Source organism: Galleria mellonella, unplaced genomic scaffold (assembly GCF_026898425.1).
Source record: "Galleria mellonella isolate WM207_F2 unplaced genomic scaffold, CSIRO_AGI_GalMel_v1 utg33, whole genome shotgun sequence".
Lineage (NCBI taxonomy): Eukaryota > Metazoa > Arthropoda > Insecta > Lepidoptera > Pyralidae > Galleria > Galleria mellonella.
This window is the reverse complement of record NW_026442079.1, coordinates 2,319,718-2,334,900: the sequence shown is the minus strand read 5'-3', so window position 1 is coordinate 2,334,900 and position 15,183 is coordinate 2,319,718. Positions and strand designations below refer to the sequence as shown.

The following is a 15,183-nucleotide window of genomic DNA, read 5'->3' as shown; positions in this document are numbered from 1 at the left end:
TTACGCAATCGTATTTACGGGTTTTTAAAATCTCGGGTTCATTCAATTTTGATGTTGACTATTTTTATTAAATATCTTCAAATTGTAGTAAGAGAACATTACATATAATAGTGCACATAATAGATTCCTACTTCATTTTTCATTAATTTAATATAATTGTATTAGACCATTTCTGTCTGTCTATATGTTTGTACCTCTTTTTCTTTTCCTCCACATTCATTAATCTTTTTATATACGCTCGCCGGTTACGAATATTTTTAATTTGGCTCTTCTGCAACACATAACATACATAACATATACACCATAATCTGCTGCACTATTTGATAGGAGATAATAGCAGGCTCTACAGCTCATTTGATAACTATAATACTTTTTATCAGTGTAAACTTTTACCTTTCTGTAAAATTTTAAGAAAATCGTATTATTCGTGAGGGAATTAAAAGGCATTAAAGATTTACCAGATAATAACATACGACTCTTTGTAATCTAATATATGATCATTGAACAACCTGCTTATGTTATTACTGGAGAATTCGGCCCAATAAGATCAGGGCGCAGTAGAGGCAGGCACAAAGGGCTTAATAGGATTATACCAACTAGTGTGCTCCCCGAATCTAAAACTATTAAGCAATTCAGGGCAGTCAGTTTTATAATCTATAACCTTTGCATATATGTTAACTATTAAAGTAACTAATATTATCTATTGAAATAGTCCTGTTGCAGTATATTCCTAGGATATTACTAGTGAATAAGATTTCCATCTACCAATCAGTAAACTTATTGTTTTATATTCATAACTGAAATTTTATTTTTCCTTCATTCCATCCACAGAAAATTATCTTAAATTCATTAAATCTTAATTAATATAAGGATTGACCTTTATGGATGATTTTTCTTACACTAATTTGCAAACAAAGTCTATCTCCATATAACAAAAATCAAAGTAACTGATTCCGCTACAAATAAAGTAAATTTTTTTTTGTAGAAACACAATCTTAATTATTTAGACACGACAAATATTTTACAAGTTTAAAATACTTATGTAATGCAGATAAAGGAAAAGTTGATTTCTCCTTTTATGATATGTTATTATGTTAACAAAGTAACGAAATGCATAAAAGCCACTTTATAATTTCATTAAAAATGGCACGACTAGTTAAGGTTGTTGTAAGTTGCAAAATTGTGCAAGACAAGTACATATCTGATTTATTTACTCAAAGGAAATAAAGATGGACCTTTTTTAAAACCTTCACAATAATGAAATTATTATGGGGCCGATTATTATTACATAAAAGAAAATAACATTATTTCGTAATATAATATAACTGGAAAAAATGAATACTAGGCACTAAACGTATTTTCATGAGAAAGGTTTACCCTGGAGGCTGATCGCATGCACGAGTGCCGCGGTATGAAATAAAACAAAAAAAATTACAACAAAGGTAACCTACTTACCTTTAAATTAAATAATAATGGTAAAAGATATATATATACTGGACTTTGCAGTGGTATTTTTTCTTCAATATTAATATTTATTTAACTTTCACAAACGAATCCGATGGACATTCAAAGAGACTTTTATTAAAGAAGTTTTTTTCAACTTTGTGAATTTTCCGATGCTTATAAATTATTCCCAATGATGGTTATACTTTTTATTGGCTGTTTTTATTAAATTTATTTTACTCGATTGTATCATTATGAATGCTAAGGAATACTCGACATTTATTTCTTGAAAATATTACAAGTGTGTAAGTTTATAAGTTTTTATTGTTCTATCTTAATAAGTAAATAAGTGTGATGGACATAGTATAAGATAATAGTTTTATAATAATAACTACTAAGTAACCTTCTAATAAAAATTAAAATAATAAATTAATTTTGCATTTGCAAATTACCTATAGATTTAGATTAATTATGGTATTACGCATTCTCTACAAATAGGTAAAATGTATAACTAAAAAAAAAACATATTTTCTGTCTATTAAGTAACCTTTAATTATAGTAACGGAATTAACCGATTAATTATAAATTCAAAAGGGGCTTAGTACATTTATACGGTTATAAAATTAAAATTTGTTGTATTATTCGTCACGGAGAACAAAAATGTAATTTAAATGTGACTATTTAAAAAAGAACACATCGCTCTTGATATAAATTTTGTCTATGTTAAGAGAAATAATAATAACAATACAGTAAGTTATAGAGCCTACGACGATTTTTTGATGCTAGTACCTTTCAAGCAGTATTTTTTTTATAACAGGGGCAAACGAGCAAGCGGGTCACTCGATGGTGAGTGACTACTGCCGCCCATGATCACCTGCAACGCCTTTGGTGCTAAATTCCACTGTCATGATCGTATTAAAGGATGAGGAGGGGGACGGGGTTGAGGAAGGATTTTAGGATTAGGAAAGGGATGGGTACCCGGACTCCCTCACTCACTATACGAAATGTGGTCACACTAAAGTGCGGCCACTTAGCATCGGTATTCTATGAGGATATGGTACTTCCCCGGTCGAGTCGGTCCATTCATGTCTCTATGATAGTAATACACAGCATATGATTGAAAACTTTGAACTACTTCTTAGTTTTAGAATAATAAAAATAAATGTCAAATTACCTGAGGAGATCGCTTTCCATCCTTCCTAGGTGGGGGTGGTAGAAGGTCTAAGTGTGTAGGTCTTGTCTGGTCTTCTCCTCCCACTGCTCCTTCATCTGCAGCCACTTTCGACGTGGATGCAGCACACGACTCCGAAGCACCACATTCAGACACCGCTTCTGTTGATTCAAAGTGTCTGCTTCGTGTTACAGTCATTAGGTTTAATAACTACACATTTTATTTTTATTTTAACTTAAATTCAAATTTTTATAAGCATAAATTTAAAAGGACGAGAGTTTAAAAAGAAATTTAAGATTCACCGTGAGACATTATGACACTAAGATAATGATTTCTATTCTGGATGACACCTAAAATATGTCTATCAATTTTAATAACTGACTTAACTCTCCTGTAAAGCTAAATACCATTAATATTTAAACATAATTAATTAATTCCGGAGATGGCAGTGGGCTTGCCCCCGCCTCCGTGTTTTGACTCGTTCTATATTTATCATCATCTTTATATTTTTTGCTCTATGGCAACAATGCGTGAGTGTTTTTTAGATTGTAGCACCTTTTAGCTTGTTGTTTTAACATTTTTAAGTTCTTTTTAAGTTTTTAACACTAAAAATTTATAAAGATATAATGACCATGGTGCTGTCAGAATGCGATGCTTCTTACATATGAATACGAACCGTTAGCTTCAGTGTTATTTCGAATAAAATTATGGGTGTAGATATAATTCTAATTACGCCATTTACTTCTTTACTTATTTGCATATTACTTTATATCGACATATTTTTTATTTCATGTATTAATAATAATAAGTATTCTCCATATTTATTATTGATTGAAATATTATACTTTTTAATATAATTATGATTATATTTTTGGTAGTCCCAATAGTCCCGAATCACATTACGAAATTGATTGCGTAGCCAGGTTAGCCGAAGTTTTTTTGCTTTATTTTGAAAGTATAATTTACCTTGTTAATTATACTAAAAGTATTTCAATTTGTTTCATTCTCATTTTTAGTTACTTTTTAATAAAATTAATGAAACAGTAAGCGCATTGTTATAAAGTAAAATAAAAACTCTACAAATAGAAATAAAATTATTGTAATTGCGCTAAAACATTGGTATATGAGTAATTGAATCCGTTTTACTCATAAGTGTGATCAAAAATCGTAGTAATAAATATATGTGCAAAACTACTAAACTATACTGTCACAATTTTGAGTGAGATTAGAATTCAAAATAGGGTGACTGAATATTAGGCTTCATTTTAACTAGAACTGTCTTTGATGTTAAGCGATAGTACCGCCTTTATAGCTATTCACGCTGATATACATAAAATCATGTCTACATATCTGATACATATAAGTGGAGTGTATACACATTTAGTGGTTGTTACCTTAGATATGTTTAGCGGATTATGGCACCCACCACTATCATCTCTCTGAGGTCTCAATATTATTTGACAGTCGAGTACAATATATAAACGTGTAAGAAGATTTTAAATGATAGCAATTTAATAAAATAATTATAATATTATTTACGTTATATATATTATTTCTTGAGGTAGAAAGTTAAAAATAATTATTAGTAGGGTAATACGAGCTAATTTGACAGAATTATATATATATATATATATATATATATATATATATATATATATATATATATATATATATATATATATATATATATATATATATGCCGAGGCAGCCATGTTTCGAAGTAAAAGGTCATTCCATTTTTAAATTACAGGACAGATATGAGTTTACATAGTAATTTATCTGGCCGCAAAATACGACAGATATGGATTTTCATTTTTTTCAACTTTTGTCGGCCGCTGCCCGCATGTATCTGGCAATTTTGATTTATCTCGAAGAAGATTGTCTAAATAATGCTCAAATTTCCAAGCATGTTTGAGAAATAAGAATTTGTTTGTCTAAGTTATCTATTATAAATTAAACAAAATTAATTATTATTGTCTATTTTTAAGATTCAAAAATATTAATTCTGAATTTGTCTCATTACCCGTTATAAAGAAGAAGAGAGTTTACGATGATAATCGTTAATAAAAGTTCGTGTACTTAATTTACATTATGTGCAATGTATTCAATTTTAATTACATATTTAATTTCCCTTTATGAAAGCGTTAAAAAAGGTTACTTCTGTTATTTAATATATATATTAACAGCCCGCATAACTACAATGTAATAAGTAATGAAATAGTTTTCACTGAGTTAAATGTAGCAACTGTAATTACTAACAGAGTAGTTGACATTGGCAAAGAAAACGTATATATTGGTAGATTAAGGTACAGGCAATAAAATTATGACGTTGCCTGTTAAAACAGCTGTTACCCACCGGTTGCGTCGGATGTCATAAAACAATACATAAAAGCTAATTATAAGAAACTCACGCCCAGAGCAAAGAAAGATATTGCATGTGTTAGGTAAGACTGGGTCTTTTATGTAAACAAACTTAGGGCTTGTTTTATTAAGTACTTAGTATACTAGCTATATACTATTACTTCATCTGATTTTTAAGGATAACTCGTCGACGCCAACTTTACAAAAAGAATCTGTATTTCAAACTCTACATTATTTGTTCTTTTTTTTATATGGAGGCATAATTTGGGATGTAATAATCTACATTTAATTCCATTTCAGTCTACTGAAAATATAACATACTCGTAAATTGACATTCTACCTTATGTATGAGGGTGACATTACAGAATAATATATGATGCCACTTATGACACCCCCTATGTGCTGCCACTCACTCTTAAGGACTATTCCTCTTATGTTACAGACTGAACAAGCATCCTTATCAGAAAAAAATTAACAACGTACATGCTACTGAAAAATAGATATGACGAATAATAATTGAATTGAAAAAAATCCATAAAAAACATCGTTTATAAACTTATAGTTTAATATTACAAAAATGTATGTAATAACATTTTACATAATAGTATTATTTGTAATATGGTTTCCTAAAATGTATGTTTTTTAAATGTTATCTCCTATTGCAATATTCAGAATTTAGTCAGAATTATGTCGAATGAAATCCAGTTATAAACCACTTCCAGGCTTTATTACTTTACGCTTACTGAGCAACGTGCAATCAAGCGATGGATAATAAACCTTAAACTAACGATACGACTTCATTGTGAAAAAGCAGCACTATGCGCTAGCACCATGTGTTGTTAATGTGACGTCGATGGTAGTAAACTGAGTAACGTCTGCTCAATAACTTGTCACCGTAAAATATGACAAGGCAAACCGTCTTTCGTCTTTTTGATTTATGCTTTGTATCTCGATCTATGACAGATATGGTCCCTTTAAATATGGCAAACACTAAAATACAATAAACACACGTGTAGATGCTAGTGTTTAATGTACCAAAAATATTTATAAGTTTATTACTGCACTTATGAGTACCTATATTCGTCATAGTACTAAATAAAAAAAATCAGGGCTCTATACTACGGTTCTCTTAAAATGTATAATACTAATGGGCATTTTTATAATATATAATATATTTTATAATATATATGTAATAGAAAACAAAATGTATGCAATTCTAAGAAGACACTTTTATATAGTAAATTTAAAGCATCTCCGTGTAATTGCATAGATGTTGTTCTCGTTATTATCTATCTCGTGACGATAAAATCGTGCCGTACCGTGCTACATTAATTATAAAACCGCCTATTTACAATGCTCCTGACATTTACAGTTTTGTGGTAAATTTGCCACCAAGGCGCACCCTGACAGCGTTATTAATTTCGAGAACACACATAATTGTAGTTTGTTGATTAAGAAACGTCGAGTCCGTCTTTTTCCCGTCCGTAGTTGACTTTTGTAAAATTGTATTTGTAGTGCTTTTTTTCTAATTCGTATTTTAAAAGTAAATATGTGTGCTACGGTAATATATAATTACAAATTCGAATAAGAAAAAAAGTACTTGTTCAACGGAACTTTATGACACTAGCAGCGAACCAGCTTATAAATATTTAACTAGAACTGCGTTATTACATGTCTATTGTTACACAGAGTTGATTGTAATGATTGAAGTATTTCGCTTAGTGCAGATGACAATTCGTAGAGAGCAATATATAAATGAATTTCGCTCGGCTTGTTTTCGTTTGGCAAACAGAAATAATGATTTATAGATAGGTATATAATAGAAAATCTGTCGCAAGCAGTTATGATAGGTAAGAAGATTAGCAACCATCCGCCTGGGGCTACGAGTAGCGATTCGTAACACAAATGGATAATTGAGTTGTCTGATAAAAGTAATTCCAATTATTCCAAGTGTTCGTATCTATGAATTATCTTATTATCTGAATGTCCAAAGATTAGTATGGATGAATGAGTTTATTTTTTTATAAATAAAAATGATTCATTCCAAAGTCCAATTTATGACATGTGAAGCGTCCACATCACAGTCTTAAAAGAGTGTATGTTATAGTTGCAAATGGTGAATCTATATTTATAACAAATCATTTTTATTTATTTTTTGAATAAATGTTTTATTGTGGAAACTCCATACACATCTTATTCCTTTGCTTTATTATAGTCGTAAGTTAGGCTTCTGTTCTCCTAAATCAGGAGAGTATCAAACCTTTGGGATTTGGTGCATCACTGACGTGGTCGATAGGCGTCTGGTCATCAATAATAGATGATGTAGATGGAACCGGCTGATCAGGGGAGTTGGTCTGCATTTTGTGGCATACTTCAAATGCCTGACCGACTGTACGGACGATTCTCATGGCTTGACTCTGTGAATAAAGAAATTGCATCATTTGTTAAGGTCTCAAAAGATAAATTTCTTATCTCTAATATATGTATATAAATATGAACCAATTTAAGTATAATAATATATATATATATATATATATATATATATATATATATATATATATATATTTTATTTTATTTAGTACTTCATAAATTTAAAGAAAAAAGTAGGTATAATATCGTAATACTCGAGTTTCGTTGTGACATAATAAGAGGGACGTTTGAGGTCGTAATTTGCGACTACAAGCATGTCGTAAACATTTGTTACTGACAAGGAGATAATTAAACGAGGATTGACGATTATACTTGAATGTGAAAAATGACTATAATAATTAATAACAATATAAAATTGCCATTTTCCGTTTCAGCTAGATCTCATTTGGCCATAAAATATCATATAGCTTAAGATCCCGCCGCTGACTGTGCGTCATACATTTCTGTATTGACATGGATACCTTTCCTGTAAATAAATATCCAAACGGCGTTTTAATATTGCGATTTACATTAAATTTGTTCAATTGTACTACTACGTAGGTTCTTAAATTTACATAAAGTTTTTGTCGTACATTTAGAAACATTACATTTTCCGCAGAAAAATAAATCAAGTATTATTAAAGATATTTGTACAACATTTTTTTTTTTATTTATCTGTTTACTAGTTTGAATGATACGTGAATAGTTTATTAAACAATTATAATCTAGACTGTGTCATCAGTATACAAAATGGATCCGTAGTTATAATTATAAATAATATTTTCTTGTTATTTAATAGTTTACTAGAGGGAGACTTTGTACAAAAGTCGATTGCTTGGCTACCTCTGTCCCATTCGTGTTTCTACCGTGAAGCAGTTGTGTTTGCATGGCTGTGTTTCGGTTTGAAGGGTGGGATATGGCGTGAACTTACTGGGTACAGAGGAATAACATGTGAGTCCTCAGGAATGGCAACGCAACGGGGAGTATCATGGGCGAAACAGTATACTCTGTTATGTCCATGGTACTGCTCATATCTGTAGGCGACGATTACCACTTTCCATCAGGTGGACCGTCAGCTGGTTTGCCATTCTAAGTTGTATAAAAAAAAATAGTTAATATTTTCTGCAAAAATTAAATGAAAAAAAATTTGTAAACTCATAACTTTGATACATTACTAATATTTGTTTGTTGTATTTTAATGTACTATGTATATAGTTATAGAAATGAAATTAAAAATAGTGGTGTCATTAGCTATAATAAAGAAGGAGGGAGTTAAGGGAGGGAGGAGGAGTGTTAGTGATGGGGACGTTAACTTCCATTGCTAGTAAATAACCCAGTCAGGTCGACCTCCAAGCGGTTCTCCCTGTAAATCGTTGTGATTAATTCTTGTGAAATTTGTTACAATGGGTTAACTGATCTGGTTTCATCCTCACCTATCACCAATCACTGGCGCAAGCGGAGTTACCATTCCATTATTATCCACTAAAACTTTATACTACTACTAAATATATAATACTAATTTTATAATACTAATAAAGAATTTATTTATTGAAAAATATATGTGTGTTTCTACTTTAACATAACAGTAAAGTACTAAAAGGTATTTCAAGGAGTTTACGACTAAACCAGTTTCTCATATTATATTATATATTGTAAAGGTAAATAGAGTGAAAGTAAAACGATATGTATATCACATACGAGTATATACATCTGCTCCTTCTTTTTTTTACTTAAGTCCCTATTCACAAATTAATCAAAAGAAGAATTTATAATGATTTTAATAAATGTTAGCATTTATTGAAAGGCATTGGGTTTATTTTCTACCGAATTTCTCTAGCAGATGTCAGAAATACGACTTAAGTTTTTACGATTCGCAATTTAGGTCCCAGAAATATTGTGACGCAGTAGAAATAAAGACATAATAGGAGCAAAAGGGTATACAATTGAAACGGATGGTATTTTACAAAAGAATGATAAAATGGTTTGTGGCGCGGTGAGCGTGGGATATGACATATGCCTAATTAATGTTCATTTCATATGTGCCGCGGACCACGCAGCGGATAAAAAGAGATTATTCAGTTGAATGCCTAAGAGCAAAGTATACTAATTTTCAACTGATTTCAAAAATGGAGGAGATTTTCAATTCAGTTGTAATTTTTTTATGTTTGTTAACTCATAACTCTGCCCGTTATAAATCGATTTGTGTATAGATACTTACAAATTAGACACATAAATTTTATCAAAATAGGTTCAATAGTTTAGTCTATAATTCAAAATAACTAGTTTTGTCATAATCGAAGTTTGTTTTTTGTTCTTCTTAAGTAATGTTAGGTAATAGTAACACATTTACTTACTCCATCATCACAAGAATATTCCTTTTTCTCCATATCTGTGGACAACCTATGTTTCGATATTTCATATCATTGAGTTTAAACACTTAATTTTTTATGTATTGGTTTCTTATTTAACGTATTTACTAAGAGTTGGTAAATTATTATTATTGCTTGAGAATGATTATATAACAAAATCGATCGAATACAAAAATAATTTAAATATTTTACAATAAAAAAGAATGGAATGAAGTACAAGTACTTTAAATTATATTAGAGAAGCAGTATAATAAAATACCATTAAGATGTACAAACAGTGAATTAAAGCTACGAGACTGTTTTTGGAATTACGTTCACGCTGGTTGTAACTGACTTTGCGCTAGCCTATATTGATTTTAAATATTTTTTTTATGTGTAATTGTGCATTTTAGAAATTATATTTATATAATTTGGTACTAATACTTGTCTAATGAACATATCAAAGACGATATATGTCAAGGAATAGTTAATAACTCGGTTGGTATGTTTACTCGTTTGGTTGAGATGCATATGTAAACAGAACTTTAGTGTTATTAAGCGCAATCGAGTGGACACTATATGGAGTACCATTGGACTACGGAGACCTTGGACTATGGCCAGAAATTGACAAGATTCCTGCAGTATTCTCGAGACACGGGTAAGCACTTGTCACACCCGTGTCTTCACGTCAGTTGACACTAATATGACGGTAATTTATGAACGTTCCCAAAAACTGAATGAACATTTAGGAGCTACTTGGATGACTGATTGGTAATATTTTCATATTATTGATCCAGCTTAGGCAGGTTAGTATAAAAACGTATTAACTTTCTTAATGTAACTTATTTGGGTATAAATATTGTTTTTCTACTTTAATAAATGAACCTTTGTAGGCACGTTGAACAATATTTAAACGTAGAATTTCTTTTGTTTTTTTTTTTTTCTTATTTGCATTTTTAAAGAGGATATCTTATTACGTATATAAAAAAAGTCCAAGAACTGTTCAACATTAAATCAAAGAACTGAGCAACAAATGATCAAAGAACTGTTTTTTCATTTTAGAATATGCCTATTGAAATTATTGCTTTAAACATCTAAGTAAAATTATCCTTCCAGTATTTTGAATTAGTTCATCGATAAAATAAATACTCATAGATACCTAAAGTTAAGATCATTAAAGAAGAATGTTGTTAATTTGTTGAAATAGGTAAACTTGTGTTCAGTGTAAAGTATCGACAGGGAAAAAGATATTGTATTAATATGTTACTTGTTATACATTTATTAATTACCCAGAGCAAACTTTGGGAATTGGTCCAAAATGCGATCATTCGACGCAATCATTCAATTTCCCGAATACCGAACATAATAAATAATCGTTTCGAAGGTTACTTTGTGAATAATAGCTAAGTAGATGGTGAAATGAATAACTTTGACACTGATCGATGGTTGAACATTTGAAACACCTTCACACTTTTTACCTGAGCCAAGCAATTTGTTAACTTGTATCAATTTTATGTGTTTAGACAACTTACATAAGATTATTTTTATTCTGTATACTGAACTAAATTGATTGTAGCTGATAGCATCACAGGTAAGATCACAAGCTAGCAATGGTTTCGTAGATAATTCATATAATACTGAAAAGTTGTAGATTTCAATCTGGTCATCATCAAGCCTGCCGATTCCCGATCAATTATCCAGTGCTGGAAATAGTATAACAAACCTAATTAATCATTAAAGTGTTAATAAATTCGCCCTAGCTATTACTATTAGATCCCAAAATAAAAATGAAGGCATGATTGGTCAACGCACATAAAAAACCACTGGGTCTAGAAACATGAAATTTCCAAAATGAGTTCCTTATACAGAACTATAAAGGAATTTACCGAAATTCCCACAGGAGCAGGAGATAACGAGTTCCGCGCGGGAAATTGCTAGTATATTCACAGAAATATGGGTAAATCTATTCGGCAACAGTTCACAAAATGTTTTTGACTACCGTATACTGAATTACAGATGTAAGTGAAGATTTCATCGCTCAGTAGTAGATAATAATAATACACCTACACATAATAGTAGCACTCTACAGCTATTGGCGTTGTAAATCTACGAAGTAGATAGATCTAGATCTTTGCTATCTAAAATAATACTATTTTAACTAGGGTTAATTAGAGATTTCGCTTCTTGAAATTATTATAATACGAGTTAACGAGCCAGTGTGGGTTGGTAAAATATATAGGTAATAGTTTAAAATTATGTAAATGGAGTTTGCCAGAAATCACTAAAACGTAGTAAATGTATCAACGTTATACGAAATATTAACTAGCTGCAGCATTAATATGTCTGTTTGCAGCGTATTTAACCCTGGATAACAAATTATAATAATTTTAATGATTACCGTTTGAGAGGTTTTCTTTCAATAAACAATTCTGGCTAGTACACATGTTATGTCTATATAAAAAAATGTACGTATTTACTTTGATATGTATTACAGTATTTAATAGATAATCCTCTATACTAGATGATTATTTATATTATTTATTATACGTTAGAGCGTTTTTTTAATGGATGATGATGAAATGATACCGCTGCTTACTCTATCGGTATACTGGTGGAGAATCAGCTAGTAAGTAGGTGAGGTTGAAATCAGGTCAATTGGTCCATCGTGACAGATTCACTAGGAATTGACCACGATAGTTTCCAGGGGAAGGGTGCGGGGGGTCGTGCGGGAGGTCTACTTGACAGATATATTAATAGTAATGGGGTCGCGTGTCCCTATTACAATCCCTTTCCGCTTACGTTAGAGTGCATATTTCGAAAAGTTACTCATTAAATTTATCAACTCTTATTTTTCTAGTAAGATCATGTAGACATGTTTTGACTGAAAGAAGAAAATACAATTAAATACTTCAATTTCGTAGACATATTGTCACCTTCGAATACTCTATTATAAGATTATTCCTTTCCTAAATCTATTTTTTATAACAACGACAATATATATAAATCCATATATTGTCGTATATTACAACTATTAATATATAATCATGTATAAACAGGAATTGAACCTTTTTTACATTATATATAATGGTATTTATTAACAACACTTTCAATCACATCAATCTACAGGAGCTGTTTTTTGTCATAAACTAGGGTACAGAGTTTTATATAATAGTAGGCAGCAACACTGCGTGACATAATATTTAATACTAGATTCTTCATAATATATGCCTCTGATACAACATATATATATGTCGAGGCTACAGAATCAGTTTTTTTAAACCAAGTCATTGTATGGTCATAAAAATGACAAGATAGAAAGGACACTATGATATGAGCATGTTGCATCAACTATTGATGTGTAGTTATAAAGACTATGTACTTCTGACGACGTACATGTTTTAGCTTCAAATATCAATCATAAATAAAGAACATTTATATTCAGTCTTGATTGAAAATATCCTTGACGACCATGTTGATATATTTTCAGATGCGTAATAGTTTATTATCATAGTTCTAAGTATCAATTTAGTTTACGCGAATGGGTTTTAGTGTCGACTGTCAATGTAATAAAAGCTGGTCAGAGTGAGACAATGACCTTTATACGCCGATCATAACTTTGGCAATCTCATCTCCAGAGAACGTCAGTTGTCTATTTTTGTGGTAGTCGTCATTCGAGGTGAAAGAAACGGGTTAGAATAAAAGCTTTGATACGTACTGTCTAGGACATCAGGTTGGGGCCATAAATTGCAGACGCGTGTTTACGACAACGCCGCTGGTAGTGTTTCCGGGTCCGGATAAGAGTATAAGATTAAGGGTCAGTTTTATATGCTCTCATATTGCTTAGGTTTAGTGTTGTACAAATAAATAAATTATTGAATGCCGATGGCTTTTGAAGATCTGAAATGTTGATCGCGTGCAGAATAATATAACAGGCCTTTATAAAAAAATTTGTCTTCCGCAGTACATACAGTACAGCTGAAAATTTGTATGGTCTTATTTGTTTTTTGATTTTGATAGATAACGAAAATGTAATGAATTTACTATATTTGTCGTTTTCGACAATTGTTTAAAAATAATGGCATCATTATTTATTTATTATTCCTATCTCACTTAGTATGTGTATATATTACTTTTTCATTTTATATTAATTTACACAGTCCCTAATGAAGTTTCAGAAAGTAGTAGTCAATTTAAACTTGACGGTCAGCACTGGCTTTTATATTACGAGCCCTCTGGGGTGACTTTGAGACTGCGATTAAATTTCATAAAGAAAAGAAGCGATCAATATGCCTGCTCTATCAGATCGGCTTGGCTTGACTCGCTCAATAAAATGTAATAAACATATTACTTGAGTACTCAACGTTCTATGGTTGTGATTCAATCCCTGTACAATACAAATATTCACGAGTCCGTTTGTCTATTGTTTGTATATTGTATGTATGGTTTATTATTATCGAAGGACGGGCTTTTTAAAACAGAAAATCTTGTGACACTGCGACTTTTTTATGATCTTTCGTGTTCGCCCTTTTTTTAAAGTTCGTTGCTAATTTCTATCAATGATAGGAATTTTAAGATGTTTTTTATCTCTTCAGGATATAAAGTGTGTTTTCTGAAGGAGATATATTGTTTATGTATGAATGGGCTATATATAATGGGCTATGGCTATAGCCACAAATTAAGTGCTGCGGTGTTTTTTCCTCATTGTGACAAAATCTGCAAACACTTTTTGGGGATAAGCCTCATTGGGTCATGTACTTGTTTAGTTTGCAGTGTCTAATGAGAGCCCTTGTTTAATGTACACGTATGATTTTTATTTAAAAGAAATCAGGGCTTTTGAGTTATTTAATCCTGGCAACAAGAGCCAGCTATTACCTGCTGCTTCTAAGCTTTCTAGTTTGAAGTATATGAAAATACTGTATGGAAGTATTTACAAAAAGTGTTCAAATATTAGACACAGTTGTCAAGTGTTTGCAGTATAAGATAGCTTTATACTCGTATTATAAGTTATACTTTGACGCTAGGTGTCAATATTTCCAGTAGCATTTATTTATTTACGTTTATTAAAATTATGAACGGTGTTACTGTTCCAGGGATATATTAAATTGCCCCTTCAATGTGGATAATTTTGCCATATGCACTTCTTTACCTCTTAATTACTTATGATTTCTGGTGTTTTGAAAGTTCAACCAATTGTTACAAAAAATATTCAATGATATCCTGACCACATAGATAACATTGCAAGTACAGCTACTTTAAAACAAATGCTGTAGTAAAGTGTTTATATCAAAGTGTAACAATGCGAGGCAATGTCACTGTTATTTGTCAACAACGACTAAACAATTTCAATATTTCTAAATAATCATTTAAAAAGTACTCTGTTAGCGAACTAAAACTTTAAACATTGCATATAAATCAAATACTAGAAATTTTACGCCTATTGCATATTTTGCT

At 30.8% G+C, this 15,183-nt stretch overlaps 1 protein-coding gene across 3 annotated transcripts in view; it reads right to left on the bottom strand.

The window, feature by feature from the left end:
* LOC113518831 (carboxyl-terminal PDZ ligand of neuronal nitric oxide synthase protein) overlaps positions 1–15,183 on the bottom strand; it is a 239,020-nt gene that overhangs the window by 37,700 nt on the left and 186,137 nt on the right. For all 3 annotated transcript variants that reach the window (XM_052896545.1, XM_052896544.1, XM_026903834.3), the window contains 2 exons: positions 7,236–7,392; positions 2,618–2,775 (listed from right to left, as the gene is read on the bottom strand). In XM_052896545.1, coding sequence (XP_052752505.1) covers positions 2,618–2,775; positions 7,236–7,392 — 315 coding nt within the window. The remainder of the gene's footprint in view (positions 1–2,617; positions 2,776–7,235; positions 7,393–15,183) is intronic.